The sequence below is a fragment of the Procambarus clarkii genome, chromosome 49, assembly GCF_040958095.1.
Source record: "Procambarus clarkii isolate CNS0578487 chromosome 49, FALCON_Pclarkii_2.0, whole genome shotgun sequence".
NCBI lineage: Eukaryota > Metazoa > Arthropoda > Malacostraca > Decapoda > Cambaridae > Procambarus > Procambarus clarkii.
The window spans coordinates 19,065,952-19,085,111 of record NC_091198.1 but is presented as its reverse complement, the minus strand read 5'-3'; the positions used below and the strand labels follow the sequence as shown (position 1 = coordinate 19,085,111).

The following is a 19,160-nucleotide window of genomic DNA, read 5'->3' as shown; positions in this document are numbered from 1 at the left end:
CATGCCAAGAAGCTGAATCAAGAGAATTAAAAAATGGGGATACAGCTCTCTTTTTGTGATGCACTCTTATTTTGCAGTGTTGACAAAAATATTTTGGAAATGCTCTTGCAACCACTTAGTATTTTCAACTTTTTGTAACTTTTTCTGGAACTGCTTACATAATGCTGTCTCGTTCAAGGCTGATGACATTGGCTGTAAAATTCCTCCACAAGCTGGTTTTTCCCTTCATTTACACTCCTTGCTCATAAAATTTACAGTGCACTACGAACATTCGTGACACTCTGCAAGCGTGTCCTCATATTCCACTAGACACGGCAATACACTGTGCACGTCACATGCTACAAGTTACTAAGATTATACAGTATGACCTTCTAACTGGCAAATGGATAATACTGTACTGTACTATTATCACAATCAATCACAGTGCATACATTTTTAAGTCATTGTTTCTGTTTGCCTTCCATATTTATGTTGATTCATTTATACTCTTGGAATTAAAAACTAAAATGGTAATTTTTAATGTTTTTATTTTGACTTAAATATTTGTAGACAAGTTGATACAGTAGCTTCAAATTTTTCTTTTGCTGGTAATTTAAGTACGTAAATAAGGACACGTGTTAGGAAAATATGGGAAATTGTTATAAAGCGGGCAAAGGTATTCAGATCAAAACCTGACATTTTGTATTACTTTCCACCGGGCAGTGTTACAGGAAACCATTATATAATTCTCAATTTCTGAACTATTTGTCAACAGTCCGAGTTGTTCCAAGAGGACCTGTACCCTGATACGTCGGGTGATATTCCTGCCGTGAGTGCGGAGGAATGGTGGGAGGGCCAGAATAAGGAACCACTCCTTATGTCACTCAAAGGTGAGTGCATGCTGGAATAAATGGCTTATTATACATTATGTATAATTTTTTTTTTTTATATAGTCCCGAGTACTTTCTTTCTGTATGGTGCATAATGTCTTTTCCCAAGAATAGTGGTGTAATCCATCTTCTATTTGTTTGCATAGTTTCCAAATGTTTTTTGTAAATATGTAAAATATCTATTGCAAAATTCAATTAATGAAAGGCAGTAAAGACTGCAGATTTTAACTTGCAATAACTTGATGACCAAACCACACACACCAGAAGAGGAAGAAACGACGACGTTTCGATAATGGCACATGGTTATCAAGTCGTATCACACACAACTTGATAATGATCCAGGACGGACTGAAAGATTGTCGTTTCTTAGTTTTCTGGTGTGTGATTTGTTCATCATATCTTCAGCCACGTATTGTGCCTCATTATTTGTAACTTGTGATATTTGTGCAGATGGGTACCAGGCCACACAGAAAACTGAGCTGAAGGTGACCAAGAAAAAGACCAATATATTGGACAAAATGCCACCCACAGGCAAAGTCAAATCAGAGGAAGATGGCAAAGCAACAGCTATCTCCTCTGAAGCTCTTGAAAAAGTTAATGAGGTGAGTTTAGATGGAATTTAATTTCTAAAGCTGTTTAGTAAACAAACCTGTAGTTATGTATTCCATATGTATATACAGTATGTATTCCTAAATTTTTCAATCAAAGTTCTTGGTCCAAACTTGACTTGGGAAAGGCCCAGAAAGGATCATATACAAGAGATGTGTTATAGCAAGAAGAAGTAGTCTCTTTCTACATGTAAACATTCAAGGCACTTAAACTTTGTATTGCTTATAAGAGTGGTATTACAGTTTTTAATTGTTGTTCATCAACAGGTCTCAAAAGTGAATGATGATCTAAGGAAAAGAATAGACGAGCTGCAGACCGAGATGAAGAAATTCAAGGCAGTATTCTTGAAGCAGGAAAACCGCATCCGAGTCCTTGAGAATAAACTAGGAGAGCTAACAGGAACTGCTGGTGCCCCGCCTCCGCCGCAGGTCAGTTTTATTTCCAGACTAATAATATCTATTAAAAGTTTTGCTGTCAACATGATCTTTATCATTATTTTATTGAATGGTTTGTATTATTATTTTAGGTATTTATTGGGTTTTTAAATCCAACTTGAGTTTTGAAACTCTCAGGTTAAGGTCAGTAATATTTCATAAAGTATCTTTAAGGTTCTGCTGTGGAAGAGTACAGCAGTGATTACAGTGATTGTAGGCTGTGTGAAGCTGTATTAGTATTGCACATCCCAGGTAATAGGTTCTTCAAGATCTTGTTAATGTACAATAGGTGTGATGAACAATATACCGTACGCTTAGCCATTGTGCTCTCTTGCTGACGTGCCATCTTCATAGCTTTAACCAGACAAATCCTCAACACACGGGTTACTATGATTGAAGAATAATAGATTCGAAATTCATCACCAAGAGTTTTGAGTTGTATGACGTTGTAATTAGATTTGCATTTCTAAATACCACCAAAAGCATTACCCTGTGAAGTGTAGATAATATGTAAGCAAGTTGGCTTGAGAGTTTGCCATCCCATGTGCCAAGAGTCAGGACTTGTAAAATATAGAGAATACGATGTGTTTTACCACACTTTGGTTTAGATATTGTTAGTGCTTGTTCCCACTATATAACTTTTATAGTCAAGCTCACGTTTTTAGGTTAATGTACAGTATAGCTTGTCGTTATGTGATAGCTTTAATGTATAATAATGTTTCATTGTTTTATCAGTTTAATATTTTATTAATGTAGGAGCATGTACAGTTAAAGTTACTGTTAAAATACATTTAGTAACTATTTTTGTTTAGTTGCATAAAGTTTATATTATAGTAAATATTGTCAAATAATGTTAAATATAAATTGATTTTAGAAGCAAGTTTAAGCATATATTGCACTGGTTACTTACTCGTGTTGTGCCTTCAGTAGGTGAAGTTACTTGAGAAACTTAGATAAATTAATACAGTACAACTGTGGTCTTGAAGGTTTAGGAGTCGCGGCCACACCTTACGTTGGAAGGCAAAAGAAAACCTGTATCAATGGGGGACCTAAATATTCTCTCTAATGCTTTGTATGTCCTTTTCTCTGAGGCAATGGGTCCCCCTCCCAACTAGTGGTGGTATGTCAGTGTGTGTGTGTATACATACATACATACATACATACATATGTCATATCTAATAGCCAGAACTGAAGTACTTGGCCTAATATACATGACCCAATTTGCTTAACAAGCAGTGATTTTTCTTTTCAAATAATTCTTTTAAAATTAGTTTATTCCAATTAATATACTATGAACATTATTTTCTGACTTGTTATGTCAGGTTAGATCTGATCACAATTCTATACTAATTTTAGCTAAAAAATTAATTAAATCATAAATAATGCAATGAAAAGCTTAATCATTCCATAAGAAAAAAGTTGTGAAAAATATAATTCAGGAAAATTTGGCTTGGTAGGCAACTTGGCCTATTAGGTACAACATACTGTACATGTATATACAGTATGTATGAAATTTTTGTGAGGAAATTCAGTATGAACCCTTCTGCAACGTTATGTAAATCATTTATCTGTTTATCATGGTCACTATTTTCTTGGAAAGCTTTTTGAAGCTTGCTACCTGGCAAGCTCCACCTAATTCAATCCATGCCTGGCCCTTGCAAGTCATATATATATAGCTCACCAAGGACCAGAGGGCAAACCCTGGTCCCCCTCTTAAGAGGTGCATGGAGTGGGAAATCATGTCACCCCTAACCAAGAAAATGCCCCCCAGAGAGGTGGCCAAATCAAAACTGGTGGCAGAAAGGTAAACAAGTGACGGACCAACTGGACTGTAGTAGATATATGGGCCTGTGGGTCACTCCAAGCAACAGCCTGTTGGATCAATCACTGGCAAGTCAAGCAAGTAGAAGAGCTCCCAGAACCATCCAGGTATAATCCTGGTAGAAAATCATAGAAAATGGGACAAGAAATCCTCAAGATTTATGATCCAATGAGTAGCTAATTCTCACAATAGTTGCATCCAGTTACTATGAGGGGACTACACTCCTTCCTCCTTGATCAACCAACCTTACCAACTGGTTCACTGTGGTTCTCCTCTTCCGACCCCAGTGTCCTTAGGGTCTTGGTTTTAAGAAAAGTACTGGCCATATTGGACTTTTTGTCCAGCAGAACAGAACAACATACACAAATTTGCTTGTGTATTTGTTTTGTGTCCTAGTTTTTGCAACACGATGCATGTGTGTTTATGCCTCGTTTCTTCCATAAACTGTGATTAACTGTTCATTTCAGACTGTATGTGCCTAGAGTTAGTCTCTCTAGGTGATGTTGCCCTTGGCTGGCAAGAGTTTCATCGTATTGGGGGTTTGGGTAGCTGTTCCTGAGAGGCCGGCTTACTTTTGGAAGGTGCTTTGCCTTTGGGAGTACAAGGTCTTTGACTCATCTGTGAGGCCTTGAGGATGGGGGCAGTCTGATTTTCATTTGATGGTTGCACAGGTGTCTATGCTTATTATGTTACACACTCTTCATACTCCTTTCCATCTGCATTTTCTCCTAAGCTGCTTTTGTGTTTGTTATTTTTGACAAGTGGAACCTGTGCCTGGTGCTCCTTCTTGGTCAATCCTGTATGACCCTGCAGAACCTTTGCAATTTTTGGAGGGTTTATTATGGACCTGCCCTCCATTTCTGCTCTCACAGGGTGAGAGCTTGAAAGATGTGGCTTGGCTTTGATGTATTCCAATGGCCATTCTTACTACCTCCATCATACTACCTGTTTGGGAATATGTTCCAACCTGAGAACTGTGATTTTTGTAGTTGTGGGGTCTTGTTTTAGTTGAGTTTCCTCCTAGGTACTTATCAGGTAGTTGGCACTTTATGGGCCAGATTAGTTTATATATGTAGGTTGTAGCTTCACATCAAAGTGGTTGCCCCAGGGGTCAGGCCCTTGTTTTTTAAGACCTGGGTTAGGAGTGGTTGGTGTTTTGTATTTACTCCAAGTTTGCTCCTCCATCTCCTTCCCCAGGTTCAGCTGTTCAGGGAACATTCCCCTGTGCTTCTGGTTCTAAAATGTTTAAAGTTTTTGGAATCGGGTGGTATGTTTGGGCCTTCTCTGGGGACTAACCCTTCCACTTTGATGGTGGAGGTAATTCAGCTGCTGCTTCTCGCCAAAGATACACTGCCTTCTGTTTCACAGGGATTTTATGGCTGCAAATTTTTTATTGTGGGGAAATGTTTTTCTCCCTGCCAAGTATCTCGGCTCAATTTCTTCTTCTTTTGCCCTTGGTGTCACATTTAGACCTGGTATTCTTTGATCCTTGTCCCGGGGCCCATTTGTGGCGAGGGTGTCCACAGTGTCAAGTTTAGCCAGCCTGCAGTCCTTGGGACCATGATGTTCCTAAGTTTGCAGCTCTGTCCTGTTTTCTTTCAATAGGTCTTGGGCAGATATTCGGGCTTGGAGATTGTGACGGTCCAGAATGGTGCTGTCGGCACCTTTCTTGGTGGATATTCTTGGTCTAGGACCCCCCCCCCCCCAGAGCGGTGCTGTCGACTCCTTTCTTAGTGAACATTCTTGGTCTAGGACCCCCCCTCCTCCCTTCCCCAGGTCAGGGGCTTCAGTTTTTGTTCTCCTGGCTATATGACTAAGGTGGTATGGTTGGTGGATTGAGGAAGGAGGTCTACAGTTCCCTGGTGGTGCACAGGTGCAACTAACATGGGAACTCCTTCAACACTCAGTGGTTTGTGAATCTCGGGGCTTCGCTGTCCAGTTTTCTGCGGGTAGTTGATGTTACCGCCGATCTGTTTTCGTTCACCCTCTTTTCGGTTAGAGTGATCAATGATTCCCTGCTGTGTGTGCCTCTTTAGAGAGGGCCAGGTTTTGGCATCTGGTCCCATAGGCTTGTATACAACTCGCAGAGGCCTGACATGGATCGAATTGGGTTGACCTTGGCAGGTAGTAAGCACCACGGAGCCATCGAGGAGCCATCCGGAAGAGACATTTCATTGCATTTAATTTCATACTTTATTCTGGTGTCCTTAGAAAATTTCTAATTACATAAATATTGAATCTCATTAAATGTTTTAACTTAAAATTGAATTTGAAGTTAAAATTGAATTTTAAGTTAATATTTTGTAGAAATTCATCTGAAAATTTTGCCTTGTTCACAGTATTGTATTTTATATTGTATTGTCTTTGTTTATGAACCTTAAAACTTTTATGAATATTACTCATTAAAATGTGTGTTGTATTGTTAATATACTTTAAAGTTCTGTTATGCATTCATTATTTAAATTTTTGCTGATAAAATTCTTGGTCTAAGATGTGACCAATTTTTTTTTCCGTAAGATCTTAACAAATGTTGCATGTATCTCTTAAGTACAAGGCATCTTTGAGTGCAGCCCCATGTAAAAATGGGAGTGTTTTATAATGTGTGTTTGTCATTACCAGAGTTAAATTGGCAGATATCTAGATCTAATTTGGGTAATTGTGTGAAACTGTGGATTGAGCTTTTGTGCCAGAATCAAAGAATTCTATACGAGTGAAGCAGACAGCCTCAGTTGCTTGTGGGAGAGAAAGGAGGGATATGTAGATATATATTATATATTACACACTTTCTGGTTTCCTCAGTTTTCTCTCACTTGCTTTAATGCTAATTTTCACTATCCTTCACTATTTGTTAGATTTGACCAATTTACGTTCCTGTGCTCTTGCTCGTAACTGCTGTTTTCAGTTTTTTCACTTTTTATGTTGTATTTGTTGGCTCAGAAAATCCTCATGTTTTGTTTACATATCCTTCCTTGAGGCAAGTGGCAACTGCTTCACTAATGTGACAGATAAACTGGCGAGTTGAATTCTTCAGTTGATGGTTCGTGGGCCTCTTCAAGACTCTGAATTATTATTGAAGTGTCCAGGGAAGATTATATGTACATCCAAACCTTTACTGAAGTGAAAGTCTCTAAATATATGTACAGTATTGTAATATTTTTAAATATAAGAAATTTATTTTATTAGTATATTTCTGTGGTACCATTTTTTGTTTTTAAATAGGTATGACATTGCTGGTTTCTGATATCTAGAATGCACTACTTGGCCTAGTATACAAGACCCTATTTGCCTAACAAGCTAAGTGATTTTTTTTTATTTTCAAATATATCTCTACTAATTGGTGTATTTGAAGTAATAATATACTAAGAACATGAATTACTGACTTAATTAGGTTGGGTTTGATCAAATTTCTATGTTAGTCTTATCACTCCATAAGAAAAAATTAGAAAACTATAAAATTTCAGGAAATCTCGGCTTGTTAGGCAACTTGGCCTATTAGGTACAACATACATAAATATATATATGTATGTTGTACATAATAGGCCAAAATTATATACTTTTCTAAGTTCTTTTCTTATGGAATGATAACGATTACCATTATACAATATATTATTTTAATTTGAGTTAAAGTAGAAATGTTATCAAACCTAACCTAATCTAATTCCATAATTCATGTTCTTAATATAATATAATTGTTCAATATTAATTCAAATAAACCAATTTAAAAAAAGCAATATATGAAGATAATGAGAATCACTCTGCCTGTTAAGCAAATTGGGCCTTGCATACTGGTGCAAGTAGTGTGTTGTGGCTATTAAGTGTGATATGTATAAATATATAAAATGTTATATAATAAGTATATATATATATAATATTACAATTTAGGAAGTAATTATTTTTGTAGACATATGGTATTAAATATGACTGGTGAGTTAGATCAATGATTCCAGCAAATAATTTCTATATTTGTGATCTATATTTGAGAAGGATGTTGAAAATGAACACCACAAAGTTCATTTTACTTGTAATTGGCCCGAAGCATGTTGCAAAGACATGTTTTGCTAAAACACAACATTTGCAACTTTGGAGGCAGATGGAAGGTACATGAAGATGAGCAGAGGCAGCAGTATATATTCCATGCAGGTCTAAAGATGAGGTGGTTATCTTATTCTCATGGATTAGCTGGGGCAGTAGGTGTAGTACAATTTGTAGTACAACATCCACCCCACGCTCACTCCCGACAGAGCAAATATCGTAATGCATATATTATTAAGTGAGGTGCGCCTGTACTGCTGACTGGCACGTTGTGGAGTGAGGTGCCAAAATGGTGACCCAAGAGGCCGTTCTGTCGGCAGGTGTTCAAAAAGTGGATATTCGTAAAGCAGAGACAATCCCCCCCCCCCCCCATATTCATTTCTCTCTGCCTCCAAATATGCCAAGGTGTTCTTTAGAAAAAGTATTCATTTACAACACATGGTCGGTCCATTAAAAGTGTAAACGGGTCCATGGAGAGTTAATTTTTCAGCTTCCATCCTAAGGGAAGAACAACATAAGAAATGTAAAGAAATTTCATGCTAGAATCATTAATCTAGTCCTCTTTTGGTTATATTCAATAAAACCAATACATAGACAACACGCTCACACACTCACAACTGGAGCGTAGCTCTCATCCTGTAACTATACGCGGGTGATTACACACACATACATTGACTTGTCTAATTTTGTAAGATTTTGGAGAGTGTTACTACACAGAAAAAAGGTTTAAAAGCAATAAGACTGTTCCATTTGTACTGAGGTATGCATTTACTATGGATAATAATGCCTCAGCTAGAAAATGAAAAAGCTGCACCATACAGCTGAAGCAGTTGGATTGACACAGAAGAGAGGGAAGGCAAAATGCTCCAGGAATGGCTGCAAATGTAGATGGCCACGAGTGGTAAACTACCATCGGAACTCCAGTACCAATTGTGTACTGTAGAGCAGTGTGAAAATGCTACGTCATTATCCACCCATATCCATCACATGTCATCATAATGCAATTCACATGGAGAGCCGCCAATTGCAGCATACTTGAAGTAACCTGAGCAACGACACTTCATTTATTAAGGTCCCTCAACATGTTGTAGCTTAAGGTAGTGGATAATGATCAACCTCTGTTATAAGGCAGCAACTAATCATTGCCTAACTCTAATTAACTGCAGTTTACTTGAGAAAATGTGTGAATGTTTGCTGTAACTTTATTTGGGAAGTTCAAAGACTGCTTCAAAATAATGTTAAACTATATCTCCCATATAACAAATTAGGAGATGGGGTTTGGAAATTCTAGAAATGCTAAACAGGAGCAATGTGCAAAGGTCATTCTGGGAGTTATAACAAATCGAGGAAAGGTGGCTGATTACATTATTTATCTAAAGTATCTGTAGTTTATTATCCCCCACCCCCCCACAAACACACACAAACACACACACACACACACACACACACACACACACACACACACACACACACACACACACACACACACACACACTCACTCACTCACTCACTCACAAAATACTAACAGGAATAAACCAAATTGACAAAGAAGAATTCCTGAAATCAACCATTTCAAGAACAATAGGTCACAGATTCAAGCTAAGGAAACAAAGGTGCCAAAAAATATTAAAACGTTTTCTTTTGCAAACAGAGTGGTAGACATAACAATGAAGGTAACTGCAGAAAGCCTTTTGGCCCATATGAGGCAGCTCCTATTTATATCAACCCAATCTCATTCATATATATGTCTAACCTACACTTGAAACAATCAAGGGATCCTATTTCTATAATGTTATGCGGTAATTGGTTCCACAAATCAACAACCCTGTTACCGAACCAGTATTTATCCAGGTCTTTCCCAAATCTAAACTTATCCAATTTATACCCATTATTTTGTGTTCTAATTCTCGTCATAATTAATTGATTCATCAGTTCATAGTGTGGTAGATAGAATAGCACACACCAATAATGTGCTGATACCACTACAAGTTTAAATATCTGTAATGAACTGTGAAGAGAAGGGACAATTATAACTTCAAACAATAACAACACACACACACCCCCTTTAAATCTCCCACACAAATTCAAGAGCTGGCTTACATTTGTGGAGGGGAACCGTCATACGGGGGATTATGTATATATGTATAAAGGTGCATGAAATGGCGCTTGTAAATAAGCAGCAGTATTCTTGTAGTGTGCTTTATAACAACTGGCTCACTCTTGTTGGTCATTTAACACTTGGTGGCTGTGTTATATACTGTCAGAAAACTGTATAAAGGTTGAAGCCAGGAAGAGCTCCAGCTGACTATTATTTGTGTGTGTGTGTGTGTGTGTGTTTTGCAGAAGAATAATAAAGGTTACAGAATGTGGTGTAATAAAGAGAATGAATGTGTACTATTAAAGCTATAAATCATACTTGCTCTAAATAAAAAATAAAAAAAATACTTTAAATATGTTGCCAAGCATCCTATTTTCTTGTATAAGCTGGCTGCAGTGTTGTAATTTTTTTGTTTAATAAAGAAGGCAAAATGAATTCTCTGGTCTCCAAAAATATCGGAGACCAACAGTATTAGCTCTATCATTAAATTAACTTATACAATGTATATGTCGAGGAAACCCTCACACCGACTTCTCGTTCATATACCTGTTTTCTAACATTATTTACCACTAATGGCTAAATCTGGCTAATTTATTGGGTCATCTTATTTAGGGGTGAGGTGATGTGTCATTGTTTAAACAAGTTTCCCAGAGAAGCTCCATGGTGGCTTCCTAAAGCTATCTTGCTGTGATTGCTCTATGCCAAATGGGTCACTTCAGACATGGGAGTCTGTTTGACCTACTGGGGGGATGAACTGAAACATGGCCCCCTTCACAGAAGTGTAGAGAGCAAGTGACAATTGATCACCACACCTGGAAAGCGTCCAGAAAGTCAGTGAAGCTTAACAGATAACTGGAGGAATAACAAAGACCTAAGCTTCAAAATTCCAAACTATTCACACACAAGATAAAATCTCAAAATTAGAATGACAGTCAGAGGTCCAAGTGCTACCACCAGGTGGCCCAGCTTCCACATGCAGCCATCTTCCTTGCTCAGTTCTGGGGCTGATGAACAGCCCACCAACAAGCTGACTAACCTGGTAAAGAGGGAGGAAGCCAATGGGGTTCATCCAGAAACAGGTGTTTCATTACAGTATATTTAATGCTGGGTTTTGGATGTGGAGCCCCCAGTCGCTCCCTGAAGCTAAATAACCAAAGAATAAAAACAAGACTTACTAGGGAGGAGGAGAAGTGGCATGCATTAGGATGAAGAGGATAATCCAGGTTGGGAAACAAGGCCCAAGATAACACATGACCACCTCGAACCAGGGACATAACCAAATATAGGGCAGCCAGGACTGTTAGAATGGCAACACCCTACTCCGAACATCAGCCCCAGTCAGGTTGTAGAAGACTGCAGCCAATGCAGCACACTTACAAACATCATGAGCCTGAGAGTAGATCCCAGACTGGCTAGATTTAATGACACTGTGGACGACCTGGGAACCAAGGAAACAGTCGGTCACACAAAGTATCCACCGAGGCAGAACGGGTGACCTGCAGGTAGCAGTAAAGAGCCAAGACCCAGTACAACAAGTGATTTCCCACCTCAGCCAGACAAACCAAGCATAAATCACCAACAGGCCTCCTCCGAAAGCTAGCCAACTCATTCTTCGCTAGAAACAAAAAGGAGAAGGTTGCAAATAGACTGTCAATCTGGACAAAAAGAACAAACCCCCAGCCTCTGGAGAAGAGCGTGAAGTTCCCAAACCCTACAGCCGGAAGCAAGACCCAACAAAAATGCAGCTTTGAGAAAGATATCACAAGCAGGAGAAACCATAAAACAAAGGAAAGACAGTAAGTCCAGCACCCAGTTAAGAGACCAGAATGGTGTAAGAAGAACACGAGCTAGCTGGAAGTGAAAAAACACTTGAGATAGCTTGCAGAACAGCGCTGAAGAAGTGTTGATGCTGAACACAAGTAACAGCGGTATGCACAAGTTAACACAACAGCGGTAACACAAGTATGCAGCGGAATATGAGGCAACAGTCTTAGGCATGAGATCCCTATACTTTCACCGAAGAAAGACATTGATCTTTCAAAGTAGTTACAAAGAGACAGACTGTGAATAAACAAGCCCCAGGCATTCTTACTGCTACTGCGAGGGAAGATGCTGGTGGGGACACCAAAAATCTCAGCCTGGTGGCTGAGCGGAGAGAACACTGGCGTGTGATCCTGTGATCCCAGATTCGATCCCGAGCACCGGCAAGAAACAATGGGCAGAGTTTCTTTCACCCTTGGTGCCCCTGTTACCTAACATTAAATAGGTACCTGGGAGTTAGTCAGCTGTCACGGGCTGCTTCCTGGGGGTTGGAGGCCTGGTCGAGGACCGGGCCGCGGAGACACTAAGCCCCGAAATCATCTCGAGAAAACCTCAAGATAACCCACTCGCCATACAAATGGCTATAGACATACGTAAAAAAAGCTCCAGATGTCTAGAGTAGAGAAGAGCGAACCAGCTAGTTTAGGGAAAGAGGTTCAGGCGCTGAAAAATACCAAGGCTCGTACACCAGGTTAGAAGTGTCAGAAACCAAGGCTGAACTGACTACCAAGGAACCAGAAGGATCACTCCTTCAGAATACGACTTCAGAATGAACAGAACTCAGAGCATCAACTGAACTGGGGCAAAATGGTAAATGCACCTCTAGCAATTAGGGGGATGGAACCATGTAGGAGGGAAGGTGTTGGTTTATGCTGACAAAGTAGTTCACTGCACCCAACATCTAGCAGACGGTCCACTCCGGACAAATGAGATGGACGCAAGATAACCCATCCATGAGAATGTTGGACACACCTTGCGCATGAACTGCATAGAGAACCAGATCCTGAAAAATTTAATTTTACTTAAATTATTTCTTATGCAGTGAAATTAGTCTTTGACTCTGTTCTGATTATTTTATTATTTTGTTTGTTGTCCTTTGTCACTGCCAAGTTTTTGTAAAAATCTACATATTAAATGACAATGTGTTTAGAATACTCTTAACTACACTTGTACATGTTTTAAATTGTTATTTTTCTATCAAGTTGGAGATAGTTGACAAGTCGGTGAAATTACTTATTGATTAACATTAGAGCACCTTGCCAAATTCTGCTCATTGTTCCATTTATTTTCTTTATATACTATATATAAGAGTAATGTCAGTAGCCATAAGCTTCAGAAACTACAGAAAACAGGAAGTTATCCAAGAAAGGATGGAAAACATCACAGGAAAACGACAAGAGAAAGATGTAGTTTGCTCCCACACTTAGCACCGTTGCTGGGGCCAGATTCACGAAGCAATTATGCAAGCACTTATGACCCTGTTTGTTTTTACTCAATCTTTGGCGGCTTTGTTTACAATTATTAAACAGTTAATGAGCTCCGAAGCACCAGGAGGCTGTTTATAACAATAACATCAGTTGATTGGGAAGTTTTCATGCTTGTAAACTGTTTAATAAATTTAATCAAAGCCATCAAAGATTGAGAAAAGATGTACACATTTGTAAGTACAGTACTTGCGCAACGGCTTCGTGATTCTGGCCCCTGGTAACTAGGCCACGAACTGTTTAAGATAGATCTATTCCTTTCAAGTGTTGTGGGTGTTTGGGAAAGTATCTTTAACAAAGGTTCATGTTTACAAGGTAAATGTTTAGATATATTTTGGTATTTCAGTTTATTATTAACTTGAAAAATTTGTGCAAATTTTAAAAGTAAAAATATTGTGTTGAAAAGGTCATAGAGGAAGCAAAAGTTGTGGAGGCTCATAGTAAAGGTAAAGGTTGGTAGTAAAGGCTTGATCCTTTCATGGAGAGGCCTTTAAGTGTCTTTTATTAACTCTTAACATAAAATTATTCAACTCTTATTTACATAAATTCACTTCTACATAACAAGTACCTCTTTGTGTATGTGTAAACATCACGCTTTTGTCCTAAAGATGAGGTAAGTTATATAGCATCTTAATGTTGGGTGCAACACTTGGGGGGGGGGGGGAACATCTTCCTGGAGATGGTCTCCAGGAAGATGGTGTATTTTTTTGCTTGTTTATCTTATTACCTTGACATTAACGACATATTTGAAGAATGTCGATTAATAGTTAATTGGGTTTATGGGCCTATTTTTCTTAAATGTTTATTTTTCTGATAATGTAAAAGGGTTTAATCACACATATTCTTGGAATTTGTTCTCGTTCGAATATTTATACATTTTAATATACAGTAATAATGATGATTTAATATGGTAGGCGTAAGTTTAACATTCATATTTAATACTCGTGTGACATTAATAGCCGAATGTATATTAATGAAACGGTACTTTTCTTCACTTGTCACTTTACACAGGCCTAGCACTGGGTTAAGGTAGCCGGAGGTGTTTGTCTTCCATCAGCGTTACTGCTCATATAATGCTATACTCCAACCTATTTTTCTCTACAGAGCTAAAGTTGTCACAATGGATGTACTTCTTTGTGGCATCTTCCTTGGGCATTGTTGCATACTCTTAAATGCATGCTGTGATGTAGGTGTTGATTTCGTGCCTTCAGGTGTTGCATGCAAGTTGGGAGTGCGCATTCGTGTAACAGTGCCGTTTTTTTGGTTCATTAATATTATTTTTTTATAGTTACCTTGCTCCGTAAAACATACGTGTTAATTTCCACATATAGTACCGTATTTATATTTGTCGCTTTTATTTGTAATTACCAAGGATTTTATTGGTTTAGCTGCCATTACCTCTGAATTGTTGTTGCCAAATGTGTACCCTGTTCACTGATACTTTATATTGTATAGGTTTATTTATTGCAACATGCTCAAAATATATTCCAGGTTAAAAAAGGAAGCTCTAAGAATATTAAGAAATAATTTGGAGGTGAAAGATTGGAATTATATATAATAGGTAAGGGAAAGGTTGGCATAATGTTGTTGGTAAGGGAACCTTTGTGGGGCAAAATTTGGTCCTTGCCTGTTTCCCTTTTAATTAGCCTGAAGCACACATGGCTGTTTTGTTGAGTGGTTTGAATTTGTTGCATGGGTCAGTAGTCAAAGTATTTTGTGATATTTGGCCTTTGTCTTCCCACTTTGTGTGTTGTATTCATTGTAATGTGATTTGTTTCCTTTTATTGCACAAGTATATAAGCATGTGCCGCGCACATTCTTAGAATTTTATCAAACACTGTATGCATTCCTAATTAAAGATCTTGAGCATTTTATTATACTGCTATATCAAAATTTCTCCCATTATTAGGTGCAAACTGTTGTCAAAATTTCACGTATTGCAATACTCGTAAAACTGATTGAGATGCATTATTCACCTTTGGTAAATTCTGACCTCTGTCCTCATAAAAACACTCTTGAGTATTGGAAACCTTTACTAGTGGTTTGCAATTGACAGCTCAATACTGCACGTGTTTCTGGTGCTCCTGGTCCTCTCCTCCCCTCCTCACTTACTTGGCCTTCTGCCTGAACCGTTGTCAAAGACGAGTACATTGTGTTCGGATTTCAATTTTTACTCTTTAATTGTGATAGAATATTTTGAAATTTGAGACCTTTTTGTTTTTGATTGAGACCCTTTTGTTTTCCCCAACACCTATCATTTTCTTTTTTACTAGGTATTTATGTATATTATTAATATATCTATAGCATTTGCTAATATTTGTCATGTTCTGCAGCTCCTTTTGAGATTTTTCTTTTGTAACTGCAACGCTATTACGTGTACAGGAATTGCTCCTCGGTGCTCTTGCCGATCATGGCACCTAAGCAGGGTGAAATGCATTTTAAATGAAGCTAAATGTTGACACATATTAAAACTACTTTAAAATAACTGTGAATTTAATAATGAGGAGTAATGGAGAGCTGAAAACGTAAAAGAAAATCAAGAAGACTACGGTATATTTGTGGTTATCTTCCCTGGTGATGGTGAGTGAAAGAGACAGTGACTGGAGAAATGTTATCAAATAGATACCTCGTATTTTGGTGTTATCTGTCTGACGAGATGGTGATGATGGTTTTTCATTTGAAAACTGAACTGAAGTGTTGCATGCTGGAGAAATTTTACTGTTTAAGGTAACAAATTGTTGAGATTGGTGAGCAGTGTTGTACAAGTTCTAGATGACTGAAGCAGTGTTGAACATGTTCTGGATGACTGGGGCAGTGTTGTATAATGTTCTGGATGACTGGAGCAGTGTTGAACATGTTCTGGATGACTGGAGCAGTGTTGAACATGTTCTGGATGACTGGAGCAGTGTTGAACATGTTCTGGATGACTGGGGCAGTGTTGAACATGTTCTGGATGACTGGGGCAGTGTTGAACATGTTCTGGATGACTGGGGCAGTGTTGAACATGTTCTGGATGACAAGCAGTGTTGTACACGTTCTGGATGACAAGCAGTGTTGTACACGTTCTGGATGACAAGCAGTGTTGAACATGTTCTGGATGACTGGGGCAGTGTTGAACATGTTCTGGATGACAAGCAGTGTTGTACACGTTCTGGATGACAAGCAGTGTTGAACATGTTCTGGATGACTGGAGCAATATTTAAGGTATTTGACAAATAATATGATGAAACCTGTATTTTTGGGATGTGTGAAAACTGACTTGTCGGAGAGTGCCTGAAAGTTGAAGGAACTACCTGGGGAAAGCGCCAAGCCTGAAAGTTGAGAGTTAGTGAATTTTCAAGTTATATTAAAGTGCTGGAGATCCTGGAAAATGTCAAATAGCCAGTGACATAACTGTGAAGTACAATATGTAAATTTACTTTTAATCAAATTTTCTGTGGGGAGCCTCGGAGGCTCCCTGAAGCTATCTGAACTGGTATGTGCTATATTAGTTTGGGGTTATCAGTCACAGGAGTTCTTATGCCTACCGAGAACCACAAGCCAGAACCAGGTCCCCTCAGAGGCACAGGGAGTATTGGTTATGAGCACTTTACATTTAAAATGTCATAATTGCCATCGCCCGGGAAGGCCCCAGGAAGGTGGCGAATCAAACTGGACCACTGTCTGGTTAATCTGTGCAATCTACATCCAAAAAGATCAAAATAACTCCCCTAGAAAAAACCAGACAAGCAACCCTTCGTGCAACTAGCACTTCAACTCGTTAGCATTACCCCCGTCTATGGGGGGAGAGGTGGAGAGGGTAATGATACTGTATATAGATATATAAATGAGCTTTATATAACTATCTCGACAAAGTTTTGCTCCATGAAAGTAGCATATAGAGCCTGGGATTTTCCACTTATTAGGCTTTCCCTAGGTTTTGGTGCAGTTCACCCCCTTGTTGCCCCCTAGACCTTTCTGTTGGCTTCAGGTAGCCAATGCCTATACAATTCTACAGGGGTTACTGGAGTAGTGTTCCCAGTACCTACCTGGGCTTCATGCAGGGAACACTCACTCTGCAGGCCTGGGAAAATCCCCCTGTGAGTTCGGTTGTACTATGGGTACCTCTTCCGAGCACGCTCTCGCCTTGTGCGAATTTGGGGGTTGTTTGTCATCTGTGTCACCTAATGAAGTTCATACTTTCTGCCTCCACCATGCTGCCTTCTGGGTTAGTGGCATCTTCAACCCTGAGTCATGTGGGACTTTTTTTCCCACATGTGACTCTTTTTATCCACTCTTCTCTCGAAATTTAGAGGTATCAGGCAGCAACTGCTTTACATAGGAAGTTTTCTGTGTTGCAGCGGTGTAGGTTGTGTGCCCAACTGGATGCCCTGAATTTATCCCGCTTGGTGTTTAGGGACCTGAATTTGGAGGTGTTGGTTAATTCAACCTCAGTTCTGTCCACACCACCTTCCTTTCCTGGGGGGCTAAGTTCGCCCCTTTTCCTGTCCCCTGTTTCCAGCTCCAAAATGTTTGATGGCTAAACACCACACACCACACATGCTAAATACCACAAACAATATGGTAAAAGTGTTGATAATTGAAATACAAAATTTTAAATGTGCAGATTGTCCTTGTATATAAATCACCAGATGCAAATCCTCAGCAGTTTAAAGACCAACTTAGAAAAATAAGAATATTGCTTAGAAAATCTCATAAACCCTACCCCAAACATCATCATACTGCGCGACATCAACTTACAGCACCTAAAATATAAAACGAGGCAAAAAGTTATACCAGCGAATCCTAGTAAGCAGTTTAAGTGAACAGTCACACACAGATGATCATTTACAAATGTGTGACAGATTTGCCATAAAAGAGCAAATAGTAGAACCAGCTAGGAACACTTTAGATCACCTTAGTTCTCTATGGATGTTTGATTTATCTGGTTGGGAGTACATCACACGCCCTCTGTTCAGATGCCACTGTGCATCCAGAAAGCAGATTTAGATTATATACAGATTTAAATGTATATATAGAATTTTAATAAGAGTTAGACATTACAGTATAATTATGAGAAGTTAAAAACAAATACTTGTATTTGTGAAGAAATTTTTTAGTGAAGTTGGGTGAATATTACTTAATAAATTTGAGGCACTGGATAGTCAAGGAGATACAGAACGTGAAGTATAATGTGACGCGGCGATGACTTGCGCACGTTGAGTGAGAGAATAGCAAGACATCATTGCACAAGGATTGGATGTTTCCAGAGAGGATAGAAATTACATCCAGCTTCACAATTTGATGTAAAGAATGTTTAAATAAAATATCAAGTGTGTGTGTGTGTGAAATGTAGGTGGTTCAGTGGCATTTGCAAGAACTGAAGACCTGCATAAAAGGAAATAAGAATGAACCATTGTTTCTCATTCTCTCTCTCTCTGCCTTTTTGACAGTTTAGTTTTGTCGACAATGTTACATTTCGTATTGTATTTATATTCAAAAGTTTAACATGAAGTTAGTGATTTGAGAAAAGTATTTCACTGAATTAAATTTAGCTACCAATCAAGGTTTCAAAACTAGTACTGTAGTTTTTTTTATGATTATTTTTGTGGAGTACTGTATAAATTTTAATAGCCTTTTTTATATATATATATATATATGTATATATAACCATTTTCTCTATAAAATGTATTAGTGATTGATAAGAATAATTTTGCTAAAAAAATACAGTATATTTTGTGATTATTACTTTTGCTTGTTAACATTGATTTTAAATTTAATAAAATGAAGCAAAGAGCAAGCTAGTAAAGTTTTTTAATTGACTATACTGATACAATACTTACTGTATTGATAAAGATTGATAGTTACTCAAGAGGAAATAATACGGTGGCAACCAATAGCAGTTTTTGAGCACAATGTTGGAGTAGAGTGTGTGGTGTGTTGACGGGGCAGGAGCCTACCTGGTCCAAGTCTAGTCCGGCCAGGTGGCGCACTCTCTTCATGGGGATACAA

General features: G+C 38.4%; 1 protein-coding gene across 12 annotated transcripts in view; it reads left to right on the top strand.

Annotated features, from left to right (window-relative positions):
• Nucleotides 1-19,160, top strand: part of coro (protein coronin) — a 58,903-nt gene that overhangs the window by 35,396 nt on the left and 4,347 nt on the right. For 11 of the 12 annotated variants that reach the window (XM_045750157.2, XM_045750154.2, XM_069303077.1 and 8 more), the window contains 3 exons: nucleotides 755-869; nucleotides 1,320-1,471; nucleotides 1,745-1,906. In XM_045750157.2, coding sequence (XP_045606113.1) covers nucleotides 755-869; nucleotides 1,320-1,471; nucleotides 1,745-1,906 — 429 coding nt within the window. Of the gene's footprint in view, nucleotides 1-754; nucleotides 870-1,319; nucleotides 1,472-1,744; nucleotides 1,907-14,660; nucleotides 14,731-19,160 lie in introns of all 12 variants that reach the window. The other variant, XM_069303079.1, reaches the window with a different exon arrangement.